This window comes from Prunus mume, linkage group LG6 (assembly GCF_029339155.1).
Source record: "Prunus mume cultivar Tortuosa linkage group LG6, ASM2933915v1, whole genome shotgun sequence".
Taxonomy (NCBI): domain Eukaryota; kingdom Viridiplantae; phylum Streptophyta; class Magnoliopsida; order Rosales; family Rosaceae; genus Prunus; species Prunus mume.
In genome coordinates, this window is record NC_142703.1 from 15327075 (window position 1) to 15341814 (window position 14740).

The 14740-nt window shown below is 38.3% G+C and overlaps 2 protein-coding genes across 5 annotated transcripts; one reads left to right on the top strand and one right to left on the bottom strand.

The window, feature by feature from the left end:
* The first annotated feature begins 496 nt into the window (after positions 1-496).
* On the top strand, positions 497-5962 carry LOC103335249 (filament-like plant protein 7). 4 transcript variants are annotated; one of them, XM_089054034.1, is made up of 6 exons: positions 497-860; positions 1706-1808; positions 1896-2043; positions 2192-4526; positions 4618-4678; positions 5118-5962. In XM_089054034.1, the coding sequence occupies exons 2-6, from the start codon at positions 1716-1718 to the stop codon at positions 5640-5642; spliced, it is 3162 nt and encodes a 1053-aa protein (XP_088910160.1). In that variant the 5' UTR covers positions 497-860; positions 1706-1715; the 3' UTR covers positions 5643-5962. The 4 variants fall into 4 exon arrangements, with proteins under 4 accessions (XP_088910160.1, XP_088910161.1, XP_088910159.1 ...); XM_089054035.1 differs by having other exon boundaries at positions 497-821; XM_089054033.1 differs by lacking the exon at positions 497-860 and adding an exon at positions 869-1027.
* Positions 5798-8312, bottom strand: LOC103335250 (medium-chain-alcohol O-fatty-acyltransferase-like). Its single transcript, XM_008238261.3, has 6 exons — positions 7282-8312; positions 7044-7116; positions 6878-6945; positions 6521-6736; positions 6281-6418; positions 5798-6171 (listed from the first exon to the last, which is right to left on the bottom strand). The coding sequence occupies exons 1-6, from the start codon at positions 8038-8040 to the stop codon at positions 6016-6018; spliced, it is 1410 nt and encodes a 469-aa protein (XP_008236483.2). The 5' UTR covers positions 8041-8312; the 3' UTR covers positions 5798-6015.
* Between the last annotated feature and the right edge of the window lie 6428 nt (positions 8313-14740).

Below are 14740 nucleotides of genomic sequence, written 5' to 3' on the forward strand. Positions count from 1 at the left end.
AATTGTCTAAGGTCTTCAATGATCAAAAGCAAGTGTTAAAAGTCATGAACACTTTAGCATCTGTTAGACAAAGTGTTCAATTATTTACTGTAGCCGCAGCTAATTAGTCCAATGTTTATTGGTCTACAGATTTTGCATTTCAATACAATTAAATTGGTTGATTGTACATGTGGGTTAAGCTAGTTAATTAAAGTAGTGTGCTCTCTTCATTGCACTAAGTTCGAATTCCCTTCCGTACATTAGAATAGTTTATAATATCGTCTTCACTGTAAATGTGTGACTAGGAAAATCTCAGTGGCAATGTAAGACAAGCTCATACATAGCATAGTTTATTATAGACCAAACAAGAAGTATAGGTATAGCTTATCAACTTAGTGGGGCCTAAACAAGAAGCCTAAAAAAAGAGACATCATAAATTTTGAGATGTTTGTACCAACTTTTCTTGTCTCGTATATATGTATAATAATGTATCCCACTAAGTTCTTAGAGAGCACCCACCAACTCCATTCTCAACTCAAACAGAAACACTTGGATCCACCAAAACTTGGTAATATGTTCACGTCTGTCTGATGCAGCTTTGTCTTCTACCATCCTTAACCATGCGTCGCACTTGCTCTAACACCTTCTTCTGCAACTAAAACTAAAACTAAACCCACATAGCACATATATTCAAAGCAACTCTCTCTCTCTCTCTCTCTCTCTCTGTGTTCTAACTCGGGCCATTTGTTCTTTGACTCCTTTTGTCTTTGGTTTTCCCCTTTTCCCTTTTCTTCTTTTTCCCCTTTACTCTCTCTCTCTCTCTTGAATTATTACACACACAGGTAACTGTCGGTGGGGGTACGAGCATCCTATGATTCTAGGTTCTCTTCCTTTATGAGATTTTATAAGATGTTTGATTGTCTTTGACTTTCATTTCCCAAATGTTAAAAATAGCATAAGCTTTCTATGCTTCCTCTGTCTTGCTTCACAGCAATGGTGGTGGATGAGATTACTGTTTAGCATTTTGGTCTTTCACTTAATTACCCAGGTTTGGATAAAAATGTGGCTTGAATTTCCTCATGCATGATCTATCTCTTGGTTATTATCTTAAACAAAACTTAGATTTTCTTGTTGTTAACTGTTATAACATCAAGACATAAATTTTCTTGATGATCACCACCACCACCCTTCTTCCTTCTGAGAATTTTACAGCCTCCATTTTACTTTTTACTTCTTCAGAACTGCATGCTTTGCAACTGATGAGGCCTGACTGGAACAGAAAATTTTAGATTGCTTGAAATTCTTTTTCCTAATTTAGTGACTTTTTTGATCTGTTTTTGTTTTTTGAAACAATCACTCTGCTTCAACATGCTCCAGCTTCTGTATGTTATCTGCATGCAAAGATGCTTAGATCTTGGTCCAATGCTTTCTGTTTATGGTTCCGATCATTTTCCAAGTATGAACTTGGATGTGTTCTGGATTTCATCATAGAAGAATCTAAACTTACAGTATGACATAATACAGTGACAATTGGTGTAACTGTAAATATCCTTTACTCTTTATCTATCAAATTTTTATTCACCAGAGTGTCTTAGCTATGGGCAATCACTTTAGTCCACTTCAATTTACTGAGATTGTTACTGTAATGACTTGCCTTTACAAGGTTTTTATGAATTTTTCTTATTTTTTTAACATGCTAATTTCTCCTTTTCTGTTCTTGAATTAGAACCGAAATCATGGACCAGAAGGCTTGGCTTTGGAGGAAAAGATCTTCAGAGAAGACAATTCTTGCAACAAACGCCATTCCTCTCGGAAGAATTGAAGAAGAGGTAACTGAGAAGCTTAGTATAGTTTTAGTTTTTTAAGCAGAGATGTCGAATCTGAATATTGTGTTTACCAATGTTTCATCATGTTAGATACAAACATATCCAACTGAGAAAGGAAATGAAACAGAGAGATCAGGGAAAAATCTAAATGAGAAGCTAGCTTCAGTCCTCCTAGACTGTCATGTTAAAGAAGATCTTGTTACAGAACATGCAAAAACAGCAGAAGAAGCTATGGCAGGTAGTTCTCAATTATCCTTCTTTCTCAGAGCTTCCATAATGTTCCTTTACAAGCTTAGTTGTCCTGTAGATTAGTATTAGGTAATCTGTTCCCATTGGATGCTCACAGTTTGGCTTTTGGCTGATCGAATATATAATTTTTGTTTCAGGTGGCAAGAAGGCAGGAGAGCCGGTACTAAAGCAAGAACTAGATCAAGCTTTGAGGCAGGGAATATCTGCAAATGAGAGATTAACTCATTCAGATGATGCATTGGCAGAGTGCAAGCAGCAATTAAATTTCGTTCGAGAAGAACAGGAGCAAAGAATAAATGATGCTGTTATGATGACAGCAAGAGAGTACGAGAAGGCACAGAAGAAATTAGAAGAGAAGCTGAGAGAGACAAGTCAACAGCTTACAAACTTGGCTGTGGAAAATACTAATCTGAACAAAGCCCTTCGAGCAAAAGAGAAACTCATTGAAGATTTGAATAGACACAAGTCTCGAGCAGATGCAGAGTTCAGTGCACTAATGGCCAGATTGGATTCCACAGAAAAAGAAAATGCTTTTCTAAGATATGAATTTCACATGCTTGAGAAGGAACTTGAGATTCGGAGTGAGGAGATGGAGTACAACCGCCGGTCTGCTGAAGAATCACACAAACAACTTTTGGAGAGTGTGAGGAAAATCACAAAGTTAGAACAAGAATGTCAAAGACTTCATCTCCTTATGCGAAAAAGGCTGCCAGGTCCTACTGCTTTGCTGAATATGAAGAGTGAGGTCCAAATGCTTGGAAGGGATCAGACCGAGATGAGAAGAAGAAAGTTGAATCCTACCAGAGATATGATTGTAAGAGATGCTAACAAAGGAAATTCTCCCGAAATTCCAAATAAGAAGATGCGTCTCATGATTGAGCAATTACATGATCTGGAAGAGGAAAACAAAACCCTTAAAGAAATTTTAATCAGGAAAAACTCTGAACTCCTTTCTTCGAGGACCACTCATTGTCAAACAGCTTCCAGATTGTCACAGGGTGGTACTCAGCTTGGACAGCTTTCCAAGGGCCAGAAATCTATGGAGCTAGTTGCATGCAGTCCGATTCCAAATGACAGTTCTCGGTCTTCAAGGTTTGACATTGGCAGTGATGATGGGATTAGTTCCTCTGAATCATGGGCTAGTGCTCTAATTTCAGAGTTAGAACATTTTAAAAATGAGAGACTTAAAAGTCCAAAGGAATGCAGAGAAGTTGAGGTTTCAGACATTAGCTTAATGGACGATTTTGTTGAGATGGAGAAAATGGCAATAGTTTCTGCAGGTACACCTCCTAACAAGGGACATCATCGTTGCTTTACTGGTAGGGAACTAGTGCCAGTTGAAGTTGATTCCAGCTTCAGCGACAGAAGAAAGTACAGCCAGTCAAAAGATGCAAGGCCAGAGAATTCTTTTGACTGGCTTCAGGTTGTTTTAAAAGCAATGTTGGAGCAAAAGAATGTTTCGAACCGAAGACTAGATGAGCTATTTGAGGACATCAAAATTGCCTTGGGTTACATAAATCAACCAACTAACCATGAAGCTCATAGAACTGCAGTCTCAGGGCATCGTGCAGAATGTGATCCTATAGATTCATTTAGTGGAGCTCTGAGTATTGACACCTCAGTGGAAGATAATGGCAGCCAACGCAGTCAATCCAGTCTGAGTAAATCAATCTCTAAACTCATTAAGCTGTTTCAAGGAATCAACCAAACATCTTTGGTATATGATTGTACTACAGATGTTTTGTCATATAGGGACCAGAGTTCCCAGATATTTAACTCAGCAGCATCAACAGACTACTTAATCCGCATTTTCCAATGGAAACGTTCGGAACTAAATGCTGTTGTGGAAAAGTTTGTCCTTATTTGTCACAATCTGTTGGGTGGAAAGGCTAATTTTGAAAATTTTGTTGAGGAACTGACTTTTACTTTGGACTGGCTTTTGAACGACTATAGGACACCTAAAGATGCTTCAAGCTTGAGGAATAAAATTAAGAAGCATTTTGGTTGGCAAGAAGAGCAAGTAGATATTGCTGTTGAGGGTGCAATTGGGGAATCAATTATTGGACATACATCTGAAGAGCAGTCATTGTGTTTGCCTTTAGTTGCTTCTTCAAATGACCAAGATGTTTCGTTTCAGTTGAATAAGGTTCAGGATAAACTGCAAGAAGAAAACGGTAGATTAAAGGATGAACTAAAGAGCATGGAAGCTCAACTAAAGGAATCACAGCAAATAATTGAAAGCTTGCAAACAGAACTGGAGAGTCTGAAACAATCGGAAGGGATTATGGAAGACCAGATCGAAAATCAGAAGTCAGTTAATGAAGATCTTGATACCCAGCTAAATGTTACCAAAGCAAAGTTGAATGAAGTCTTCCAGAAGTTCTCGTCATTAGAAGCTGAATTGGAGCATAAACATAACTGTTGTGAAGATTTAGAAGCAACATGTCTTGAGCTCCAACTCCAGCTGCAAAGGTAATCACCAGCCTCCTGACTTTTTCTGCTGTGGAAACTATATAAAGCTTATGTTGATTGATGAGAAAATTCTGATTTTTTTAATTCACAGTGCTGAAAAGAAGGAAATTCCAGAGCTTGGCATAAACCAAGAGGAAAAGCAGTCCCAATCTGTAAGTTACAGTTTTTTTTTTTTTTTGGGTTTAGCTAATAGAGTTCAATTACATGAAATCTATAATTTAGTGAAGGCAACTCAACTAGGCTTGACAAAATTGAAAGAAGTGATAGCAGAAGAATATGATCACATCCAAACATATATTGTGGAACTGCATTGATCTTCTCATTACATGATGGTTGTGTTTAAAGAGGAGTTCAAACTTCCTAAATTACATGAAATCTATAATTTAGTGAAGGCAACTCAACTAGGCTTGACAAAATTGAAAGAAGCGATAGCAGAAGAATATGATCACATCCAAACATATATTGTGGAACTGCATTGATCTTCTCATTACATGGTGGTTGTGTTTAAAAAGGAGTTCAAACTTCCTAAGAAAATAGATTTAAGGAAGAATCAACTGCAGTTGTAAACAATATTTTAATTAGGCACTGCAGTGTGACTGTTCTTCAAACTTTCAGGGATGGGAAATCACAACAGCTTCGGTGAAGTTGGCAGAGTGCCAAGAAACCATCCTAAACCTAGGAAAACAGCTGAAGGCACTGGCTACGCCAAGGGAAGCAGAGCTTTTTGACAAGGTGTTCTCAACAACCACCAGCACTGCAGCCAATGCCGGTGACAATAACTTGAACAGGCGCTCTTCGCTGCGTGATCAAATGCTTGCTGAGGATAACCCCCGAGTCGGGGATGTCAAGTCTCCGAAGGAGAAAGAAACATCAAGAGATGCAGATGCAGAAAAACCATCCCTTCTTCACTCAGATAGTCATAATGCCTTGTCCACACCTACTGCTCTGATGTGGGAAGGGCATCTCGGTTCAAGGCATAAAGCTGGTAATAGTGCAGTTGGGAGTCTGGCTATTGTGCCAAGTAAGAAACAAGGAGGTTTTGGTTTGCTAAGGAGGCTACTGCTGCGAAGAAAGAAAGGAAGCAGCAAGAAACCCCAATCCTTGGCCAAGGCATGATTGTCAAAAGCCGCAACAAGCCGCATGCCTACTGGGGGAATAAGAACTAGCAGCTTGCGACTTATTATTGGTTACTTGTCGCTTGACATTGATCATTAGATCCTGAGAGTTTGGTTCTTTTCTTATATAGTGTTTAGTGTTAGAGAGAGAGAGAGTGACATCGTAAGTATGGCTGATGTATATTATGTCTTTGTTTGAAAGAGTTTGAAAGCCTACAACGATGATGATGATGGCAAATGAGCAGACCATCTACATATTAGCCTTTTCAGATATTTGCCCTTTCTGCATGTCAATGAAATGTATCACTAATCTTCCTTTCACATTCAACCTCGTAAGATTTTCTGATATTCCATTAAAATGTATAGTGGTCCTCCTAGGTTCGATTGATAGCTGCAGCTGCTTCCTTCATATCAAGCAAGGCCTCCTCAAAGCACTTTGCAAGAAATGCCGGGTCAGGGATGATATCTTTGGCCACCAAAATTTGCATGTCTGCTCTTTCAGCATAGCTTATCAAGTGCATTATAAGTGCCTGCATTACCAACCAGCAAAATCATTCATGTTGTACATATATATTTCTGATTTGCTCTAGTTGACAATTCAACGTCTAGACAAATTTTAAGTGATTCTGTGGGCTGTACATGGGGCAGGCTGGATGAATTCACTCTTAGGTAAGTTATAGGGTTGCCTCCAAGTACGATTTCTTCTTGCGGGCCAAGTATGTTAGAGATGGTAAAGCTAGTATTGCAAACAATCCTGTAATTCAGCCAGGCAGCAACCTGCAGTACAACAGAAAGAAGCGGGTTTTAATATCCAAATTGGAAAGTGAACTTTGCATTCTTTATTTATTGTTTTGGTTTCAAAACTGCATCTGTGCTCACCTTTGCTCCCAAGTAGGTCATTACAAAATACCCAATTTTGTACGAGAAATGAGCCTCCAGAGATCGTTTCTTCCGGTCAATCATCACTTTAGCTATCTTCAGATACGCTAGAGGATCAGTTCGACTGCTTTTATGATAATATATAGGTAGGAGAAGCATGCCGAATTTGTTACCCCAACTTGACCCTGAACTGCTTTTCATCAAATCGGATAGTTCCTGTTCCGATATCATCAGATTGATTCAAGTAACCACCAGAAGTTGAAACTTCAATAATTTCATAAGAAAACAAAGACAACACCATTGAAATAAATGGTAAGCACAAATAAAATATAAGGTTACAAGTTTCAGCAAACAAACCTGCAAACCAGGTTGCTCTCTTAAATTCACCATGGCTATCCCTGTAATTTGAAGTCCCTCAGGCAAAGCTGATGACATACACAATTGGGTTATTGTCCTTGAATGCATCAGACATCTGATTCAAATGGGAAGTACAAGTAAACAACCGCAGTTGTCATTTATTTACCATTTGTTGTTCTGTGATCTAGGTATCTTGATAGCCCTGATGAAATCACCCCAAAAAGAACATCATTGATGGTCTGCAGAGTGGCATGAAAGTATACTCAAAACCTTTCCAAAAAAAAAAATATTTTTTTTACCAAAAAAGAATCTTTAAAAAACTCTCAGAAAGGGACCCAACCCAAATACCCAATATAGAAATACTTTTTCCCAAGCGGTGGCCAACATTCTCATAAATCACTTACAGCGTTTGGAACAGCCTTTTTGACGAGCTTCATGTCCTGAAGCCTAAACCGAGCAGTGGCCAACTTTCTAGGCCAGAGCTCAACCCCATCACCACCACTGATCTCTGTTTTTCTGTCACGAACCCACAAGCATCTCAACATAAACTCCACCACAAAAATCAAGCTAAACCACAACATACCCACAAACCCAATCAACAAAGCCCACCAACCCTTTTCACCATTCACTCTGTTTCTCTTCCCAGAAGCCAAAGTTGGCATCTTATCCTCATCTTCAGCTCCCTTGCAACTCGCCAAGAACAGAGACATGAGCGAAACACCATCTCCCAAAGCGTGGTGGATTCGAAAGATGGCGCAGTTGTGAGCCATTAGAAGGTGAACTTCCCACATGGGTTTCTCGGCGCTTAGCTCAGAGCTGGTGGAGAGGTCGGCCAAGTAGTTGTTGACCGCGGTGTCATGGTCAAAATGGGATGCGGTGGTGATGGGGTTGGGGACGACGATGACGTGGCGGTCGAGGTCAAGGTCGACGTGGGGGATTTTGCGCCAGTGCTCGAGGCCCTGTGAGTCGCGGACCATGAGGCTTGAGAATCTGGGGTGAGAGAGAAGGAGAGAACTTTTGAGATGGGACTTGATTGAGTCTATGTTTATTGGGTTCTTGAAGCCGACGGCGCAATGAATTATTTGGTTCATTTGGGGTTGAACAAAGAGGCGGCCTGCTGGGGTTAGGGGCTCGTCGGAGTAGTCAGCCGCCGCTGAAGCCATGACAGAGAGAGATGAGGCTGCCTGGTTGGTCCGTGTCCACTTGTGGTAGATTTATAGGATTCTTTTTGTGGTTCTGATTTTAAGGAGTCCTGCTGTGGTAGGGCTGGCTACGGTCTGGTTCGACTCGATTCCTAGTTAAATTTAAAATTTAAATTGTATTGTTTATCTAGTTTGGTTCAGTTTGACTCTGATGAAAAATTAAGTTTCACTAAAACACTCAAAATAGAGGTTGAAATTATAAAAAAATTCAAAATTTAAAACATTTTATAAACATACTCAAAATTCATCATTACACACACTCAAAACTTATTTATAAACACATCTAAAAAATTGACTTTGGAGTTGATTTTGGATGTGTTTCTATGTTTAAATAGTGATTGAATTTTTTTATAAATACATGTTTAGGATTGAATTTATTTATAAATTTGTATATTAACTACTCATCCGATTCGATTCCGGTCTTTTCCGATTTGGACAGCAAACAATCCTAACTTAGTTTTTATTTATTTATTTATTTTTCAATCTTCTCCATCAGATTAAAAAGGTTGAAAGAAACAATAAAGGCAAAGGCTTGCTTGGATTATTAAGAATTGGGTCAATTCCAACTAAGCCCACTAGCACATCAGGTGCAGCGAAAATAACTAGGGCTTTGTATCACAAATCAGAACACTCTAATTTGGGGGGGAAAAAAAAGGGGCATGGCCATGGATGACAGCAATGCGGAGGAGTTGGCCATTGGGTGCTTCTCCATCAAGACCACCTTGAGGGACGAGTTTTAGGGGCAAGTCATCACCTTCGTCTCCATCAAGACCACCTCATTAGTCATTTGTCGGCGCATGGTTGAAGGAAAAAAAAAAGAAAAAAACCCAACATCAGATTTCAGAAAAAAAACCAAAAAACAAAAATCTTGCAAAGATTAGATATGGGTATGCTCTGAGACACTGACCTGAGTGAGCATCTGGCAGGAGGAACGTCATTGTCGTTGCTGAGCGAATCGACGAATCCGTAAAAGAAAAACCATATCTGAACCTTAAAAGATACCAACAAAAAAAAAAAACTATCCAGCAAAACAGATCCAATCGATGCATCAAAGGAGAGTAAGAAACAAAAAGAGAAATCAGACAGAGAGGAGAGGAAGAGGAGAAGAAGTTGAGGCTAGGTTTTCTTCAGGAGAGAAAGAGAGAAGAAAAAAGAAAAAGAGAGGAAGAAAAAAGAAAAAGAGAGAGAGAAAAAGGGAAAGGCAATGAGAGAGAAAATGGAAGGAAAAAAAAAGAGCACGCGGCTAGGGTTTGGATTTTGAAGAATGAGAGAGTGAGAGAGTGAGAGGAAATAGGCATGTGGCTAGGGTTTGAATTTTGGCTGAGGTCCTTGATATTGAATGTGATTCCTTTAACCGTGATTGGAGATGCAATATTACTCATATCTATACGGAGCAAAACAGAGCAGCTGCTTACCTTGCTAACTTGGGGTATGAGTTATCCTTGGGCTTCATAACTACGAGTCTGCTCCTATCTCCCTCTCAAGCTTGTTGCTGGATGATGAACTAGGGAGGGCCTAAAATAGGGCTGTGCCTTGTTAGCTTTTTTTCTTTTCTGACTTCGGCTTGCCTTGTAACAAAAAATATATATATTTTTGGCTGAGGTAATATTAATTAAAAAGGGTAGGCGACTAAAAAAATTAAAAATATAATGTGTTGGGCTTGAGATATAGATGATATGTTTAGGCCCAATTCTTTGGGCTTCAAGCTGGGAGTGGAAGGCTGAGGTAAAATAAGGCCCAATGTATATATAAAGATTAAAAATTAATTATATTAAAGCCAGTCTGGTTCGGTCCTGTTTGGTTTTTAGAGGTATGGAATCGGAACTAGAACCGGTTTGAATTAGTCCGATTTAGTTTTTTTTATCAATTGTTGACTTTTTAGTCAACTAAGTTTTCGATTCTGTTTTTTCACCGTCTGATCGATCACAGACTGTTTTTAAAATAAGGGAAACCTGATGTTGTGGTTAACCGATTAAGAGCATCCATTATGGGCTCCATAAATTACATCCTTAGACAAATTTTAGGAAGGAATTGGAAAAATACAACTTCAATCATGCTCCATATCCATCTCCTAAAATAGGAAGACTTCTAGGAGCTTCTAAATCTGAGGAGAGAGAAAGGACTCCTTGTGACTCTCTATAATTTAATGCTCTCATGTTGCGCCTTAATGTTCACTTCCTCTCTCTTTAATTTCTTTTCATTTGTTTTTCAAGAAAACGATGGAAACATTACAAATCCAAGAGAAGATTGTATTTGTAGTTCTACCATCCAATTGACTATTTAGGTAATTGTTTTCTTTCTGATTGAGAGTTCTTTCTGAGAAATTTGGGAAAAAAATTAATTAATCTTAGTTTAGTGTTTGATTTTCATTATGGTGAAATTGAAATGTTTAGTGTTTGATTCATCACTGCTTTCCTATAGCCAAACTGGGGATTTAAGGATTACAAACTATTATGCATAGTTTTGTTTATTTGCTTATGCCATAAAATTGAGAATGTGATGAACTAGAGACAATTTTATGGCCTCAAGTTCGCCGATCAACATACCATCTAATGGTACAACTAATGATCCTATGGTTCAAAATAAGTGGTCGGTCAACTGGTTCTCCCTTTTAACTCTTACATGTACTAACATTGAATGCTTATACTATGTACTCATTAAAATATTATATGATAATGTATAGAAACTCAAAGAACATAATAATTAAACTATTTATATTATAAATCCTTACTTGTCCCATTATCATATAAACGGGAACTTTTAAGTTTGGATGTCCTCACGTACGAAAAATAATGTGAATATTCTTCCTAAGGCTATTGTCACACCCCTAGTACAACATTGATGTTGTCTTTCAATCATATTATTATTTTTATTTCAATACTAATTGAAAACACATTGCTTATCTACTATTACCTTAAATGAAGACCTACATTACAAAATGCTCAAATGTTTGAACCACATTGAATTAATTCGTTCATTATGTAATTTACTCAACGAATGACATAATTTATCCAATGAACGATCCCATTAGTGTTCCTTGTGTAACTTATTATGTTCGCTTGGTAACAAGTTTAAATGCCCATTACCCACGGAATGTCAATTTTTACCCAACGAACACTGAGGGAGTCGTTCGTTGAGTAATTTACCCAACGAATGAACCCTTTATCGTTTACTAGGTAAATTATTATGTTTGTTATGTAATTTACCCAACGAACGACATTATTTGCCCAACGAAATGAGCCTTTTATCATTTTCCAAGTAAATTATTTTGTTCGTTATATAATATACCCAACGAACGACATAATTTACCCAATGAACTCCCCTTTAGTGTCCCTTGTGTAAATTATTATGTTTTGCTTGGTAACGAGTCTAAATGGAAATGCTCATTACCCACCAAACATCATTTTTTACCCAAGAGACGCTGAGGGAGCCATTTGTTGAGTACATCATGGCATTTACTGAACAAATGAAATTATTTACCCAACAAACAAACCCTTTATCGTTTACCAGGTAAATTATTCCGTTCGTTATGTGATTTACCCAACGAACAACATAATTTACCCAATGAACGAGCTCTTAGCATTCGTTGTGTAAATTATTATGTTCGCTGGGTAACGAGTCTAAATGTCCATTACCCACTGAACATCAATTTTTACCCCATGAACTCTAAGGGAGTCGTTCGTTGAGTAAATCATGGTGTTCGTTGAGTAATTTACTCAACGAACAACATTATTTAACCAACGAACGAGCCATTTATCATTTACAAGGTAAATTATTTTGTTTGGTATGTAATTTACACAACAAATGACATAATTTACCCAATGAACAAGCCCCTAAGCATTCGTTGTGTGTATTATTACTCAACGAACGACATTGCTGATAGGACCTGACCCAAATTCTCCCTCATAACTCATGTTGAATCCTGTTATCCGACCGGCACCCGAACGATGCCGGACCCACAACTAACTTTACACCTCTCACCCGTACTTTTTAAGAAAAATGGGTTGATACTTCTACCAAATTTCGGCAGACTCTCCCCTGTAAAATGGACTTTTTTCAAATTAACACCTGCAAATAATGACAATCTAATAATTCTAATTGGTAGCACACACAATATAAGGCACACACAAATTTCACATGGCCTCCAGCCTCAAATTCAGTCCTAAGTGGGAAATATCAGAGCAACTACTGGAGTTCAATTTTACAAACTTACTTTCTAAATAAACAATGAAAACGGAAAATAAAGTTTCCTACTAGGTAAAACTATAAGGACTTCACCGACGCCGGGGTTAGGGGTCGCAATTTGGCATGACCGTTACACGACTTGAAATCCGCACGATTAAAATTCAGGTCATTTTTGGGTCAACTCGCCAACCCGTTTAACAAAATGGGTAATGGTGGGTCCACCAGCCAAAATACCTATTAACCTGCTAAAATACCTATGTAACCTGTCAACCCGCTAAAATACCCATGTAACCCGCCAACCCACTAACCGTTTATTTGTTTATTCTTCATTTTTTAATTTTTTTAAAATGTCTTTTAGCTGCTACCACTTAGCGGGTCAACCCGACACGATCTAAAACCCGCACGAGAACTTAATGGGTCAACCCGTGCATGACACGTTTAATAAACGGGTTGGGTTTGGGTTGAGCATTCCTGACATGTATATAATCTTGACCCAACATGACACGACACGACCCATTGCCAGCCTTAGCCAGAGTAGCTTACATGGTCGTTCGAACTCTAAGCTATCTACTTCCTGGGGGAGTAAAACAGTAAAAGCATGAGTGGTCAAAAAGAAAGTTTTTCTTGAAAGTAATTATACATAACATACAAAACAATCTCGGAAATAACTGGAAAGTAAAGTTTCAATTAGTATAATCTGGTATTTCAAACAATATTTAAATCCAAAATATCGAGTAATTCAAAAATATAATTCAACAAAAATCAAGTTTCAAACCATTCTTTGAAATCAACAAATCAGGCAAGCTCAAAATACAATTCATCCGAATTCCAGTCTCAATCCAATTCAGACAAAAACTCTACACCCAAGTATACCTAAGGGGAAAACTGGCCAACCATGTGTAGTAAATCGGCAGGGTGGCAGGGGAAAGTCCTAATCGGACACCTACACAAGTAGGTGCAGGCAAACCATCGGCGGACACAGTGTAGTCAACACAGTATAGACGATATACTCTGGCCGGACACCTACAGAGTAGTCTCTATGTAGGTACATACAATTCTAGTCATGTGCACAGACTTTACCGAAGGCAACCGATATATTCCGAAGGCAACTGGGGATGGGTACGTAGGGTAGGTTTGAAATCCAATTCTCGACACTTAAACATAAAAACTCCATTTTTCACAAATCCCTTTCCCAAAACTCTTTTCCAAATCCTTTCTTGGTTTTCTCAAACAATACCCCAATCTTTCAAAACCAAACTAATTCCCAAGTATGAATCATGCTTGATTAAATAAACAAAAACCCCTTTTAAAACTATTAATAAATCCCAAATTTCACTATCTTGATTCAAACCATTTATAATTCTTTCCACATTGTTCTCCAACTAAATCCGAAACATTAAACCACAATTAAACCATATATAGAACTTTTTCAACTCAAACTGAAAGCTCAGAAAATAAATACCATAAATCATCAATTTGAATATAATTCTTCAAAATTGTGCTCAAACCAAATTTGAATATGCAAAATATACTATTTAGAAAACTGGTAACCATAAATCATCAATTCCATAAAACAACACAAATAATAATCACAATCCAAGAGTTTTATAAAACTATTTAGAAAACAAATGTCCACTCACACACGGTCCAAAGCACACTCAACCCTCTGTGGTTTCGTTCGGAGCGATTCGTAGCGCCAAAGAACCTATTTGAGAGAATACCAAGATTAACTAAATAATCAAACCCAACACTGAACTTTAAATCAAAACCCTAGCTCTCGGGACTCACATGGGTGCACGTCCTTTAAGAAAATCCCTACATCCATTTTAGCGCTTACCAAGAGATGAGACGGTCTCAAAAAAAACTCCTGGTCAACTGTCCGGTCAAACTAGTCATATTGATCAATCGATGGTCAATCGGGCCCACGACTTCTGATTTACATTCCGAAAGTTCCCACGGGTTTGACAAGGTCTATTTAACACGTCCTGTAATTTTGATCTCGATCGAGCAGTTGGATCGCTTTCGATCGCACGATCGGATTATCATCGTTTACGTAACTTTAGAATCATTGATTCGGAGCATCTGAGACTCTGATTCTTGATATGTGAGTTCTTACATGATCCTAGAGGTACAAAGAACAACATACTTGGAAATGGGGCCGATCCAATGGTCTGAATATATCGAACCCGGATATCACCTAATATGTGTAAATCTGTTTGACAGTCAAACGATAACCAAATTCAAATCCGAGCATATTGTTGTGCTCAGAACGACATGAGAAACATTTTAGGACACAACGGCCCACCATAGAGTGGCCCACATGCCGCCACACTCGCTAGCATCTCGTGGGTGGCTTGAGTAAATTCGGGTGATTGGAAAATTCTCAAAACACCTTACAATACTTATACCAATGCGTTCAGACTAACTTGGGAATCAACTTTTGTTCTTCGACCAAGGCCAAAAACTAATTGGAACT

What these genes read in the sequence shown, in the direction of transcription:
- LOC103335249 (XM_089054034.1), top strand. Translation starts at nt 1,716, where the DNA reads ATGGACCAGAAGGCTTGGCTTTGGAGGAAAAGATCTTCAGAGAAGACA. An exon ending in AGCAGAAGAAGCTATGGCAG is followed by an intron (nt 2,044 to 2,191) that starts GTAGTTCTCAAT and finishes TTTTTGTTTCAG; the next exon opens with GTGGCAAGAAGGCAGGAGAG. An exon ending in AGGAAAAGCAGTCCCAATCT is followed by an intron (nt 4,679 to 5,117) that starts GTAAGTTACAGT and finishes TAGGCACTGCAG; the next exon opens with TGTGACTGTTCTTCAAACTT.
- LOC103335250 (XM_008238261.3), bottom strand. Translation starts at nt 8,040, where the DNA reads ATGGCTTCAGCGGCGGCTGACTACTCCGACGAGCCCCTAACCCCAGCA. An exon ending in TGACCTACTTGGGAGCAAAG is followed by an intron (nt 6,419 to 6,520) that starts GTGAGCACAGAT and finishes GTTGTACTGCAG; the next exon opens with GTTGCTGCCTGGCTGAATTA. An exon ending in ATTCATCCAGCCTGCCCCAT is followed by an intron (nt 6,172 to 6,280) that starts GTACAGCCCACA and finishes TTGGTAATGCAG; the next exon opens with GCACTTATAATGCACTTGAT.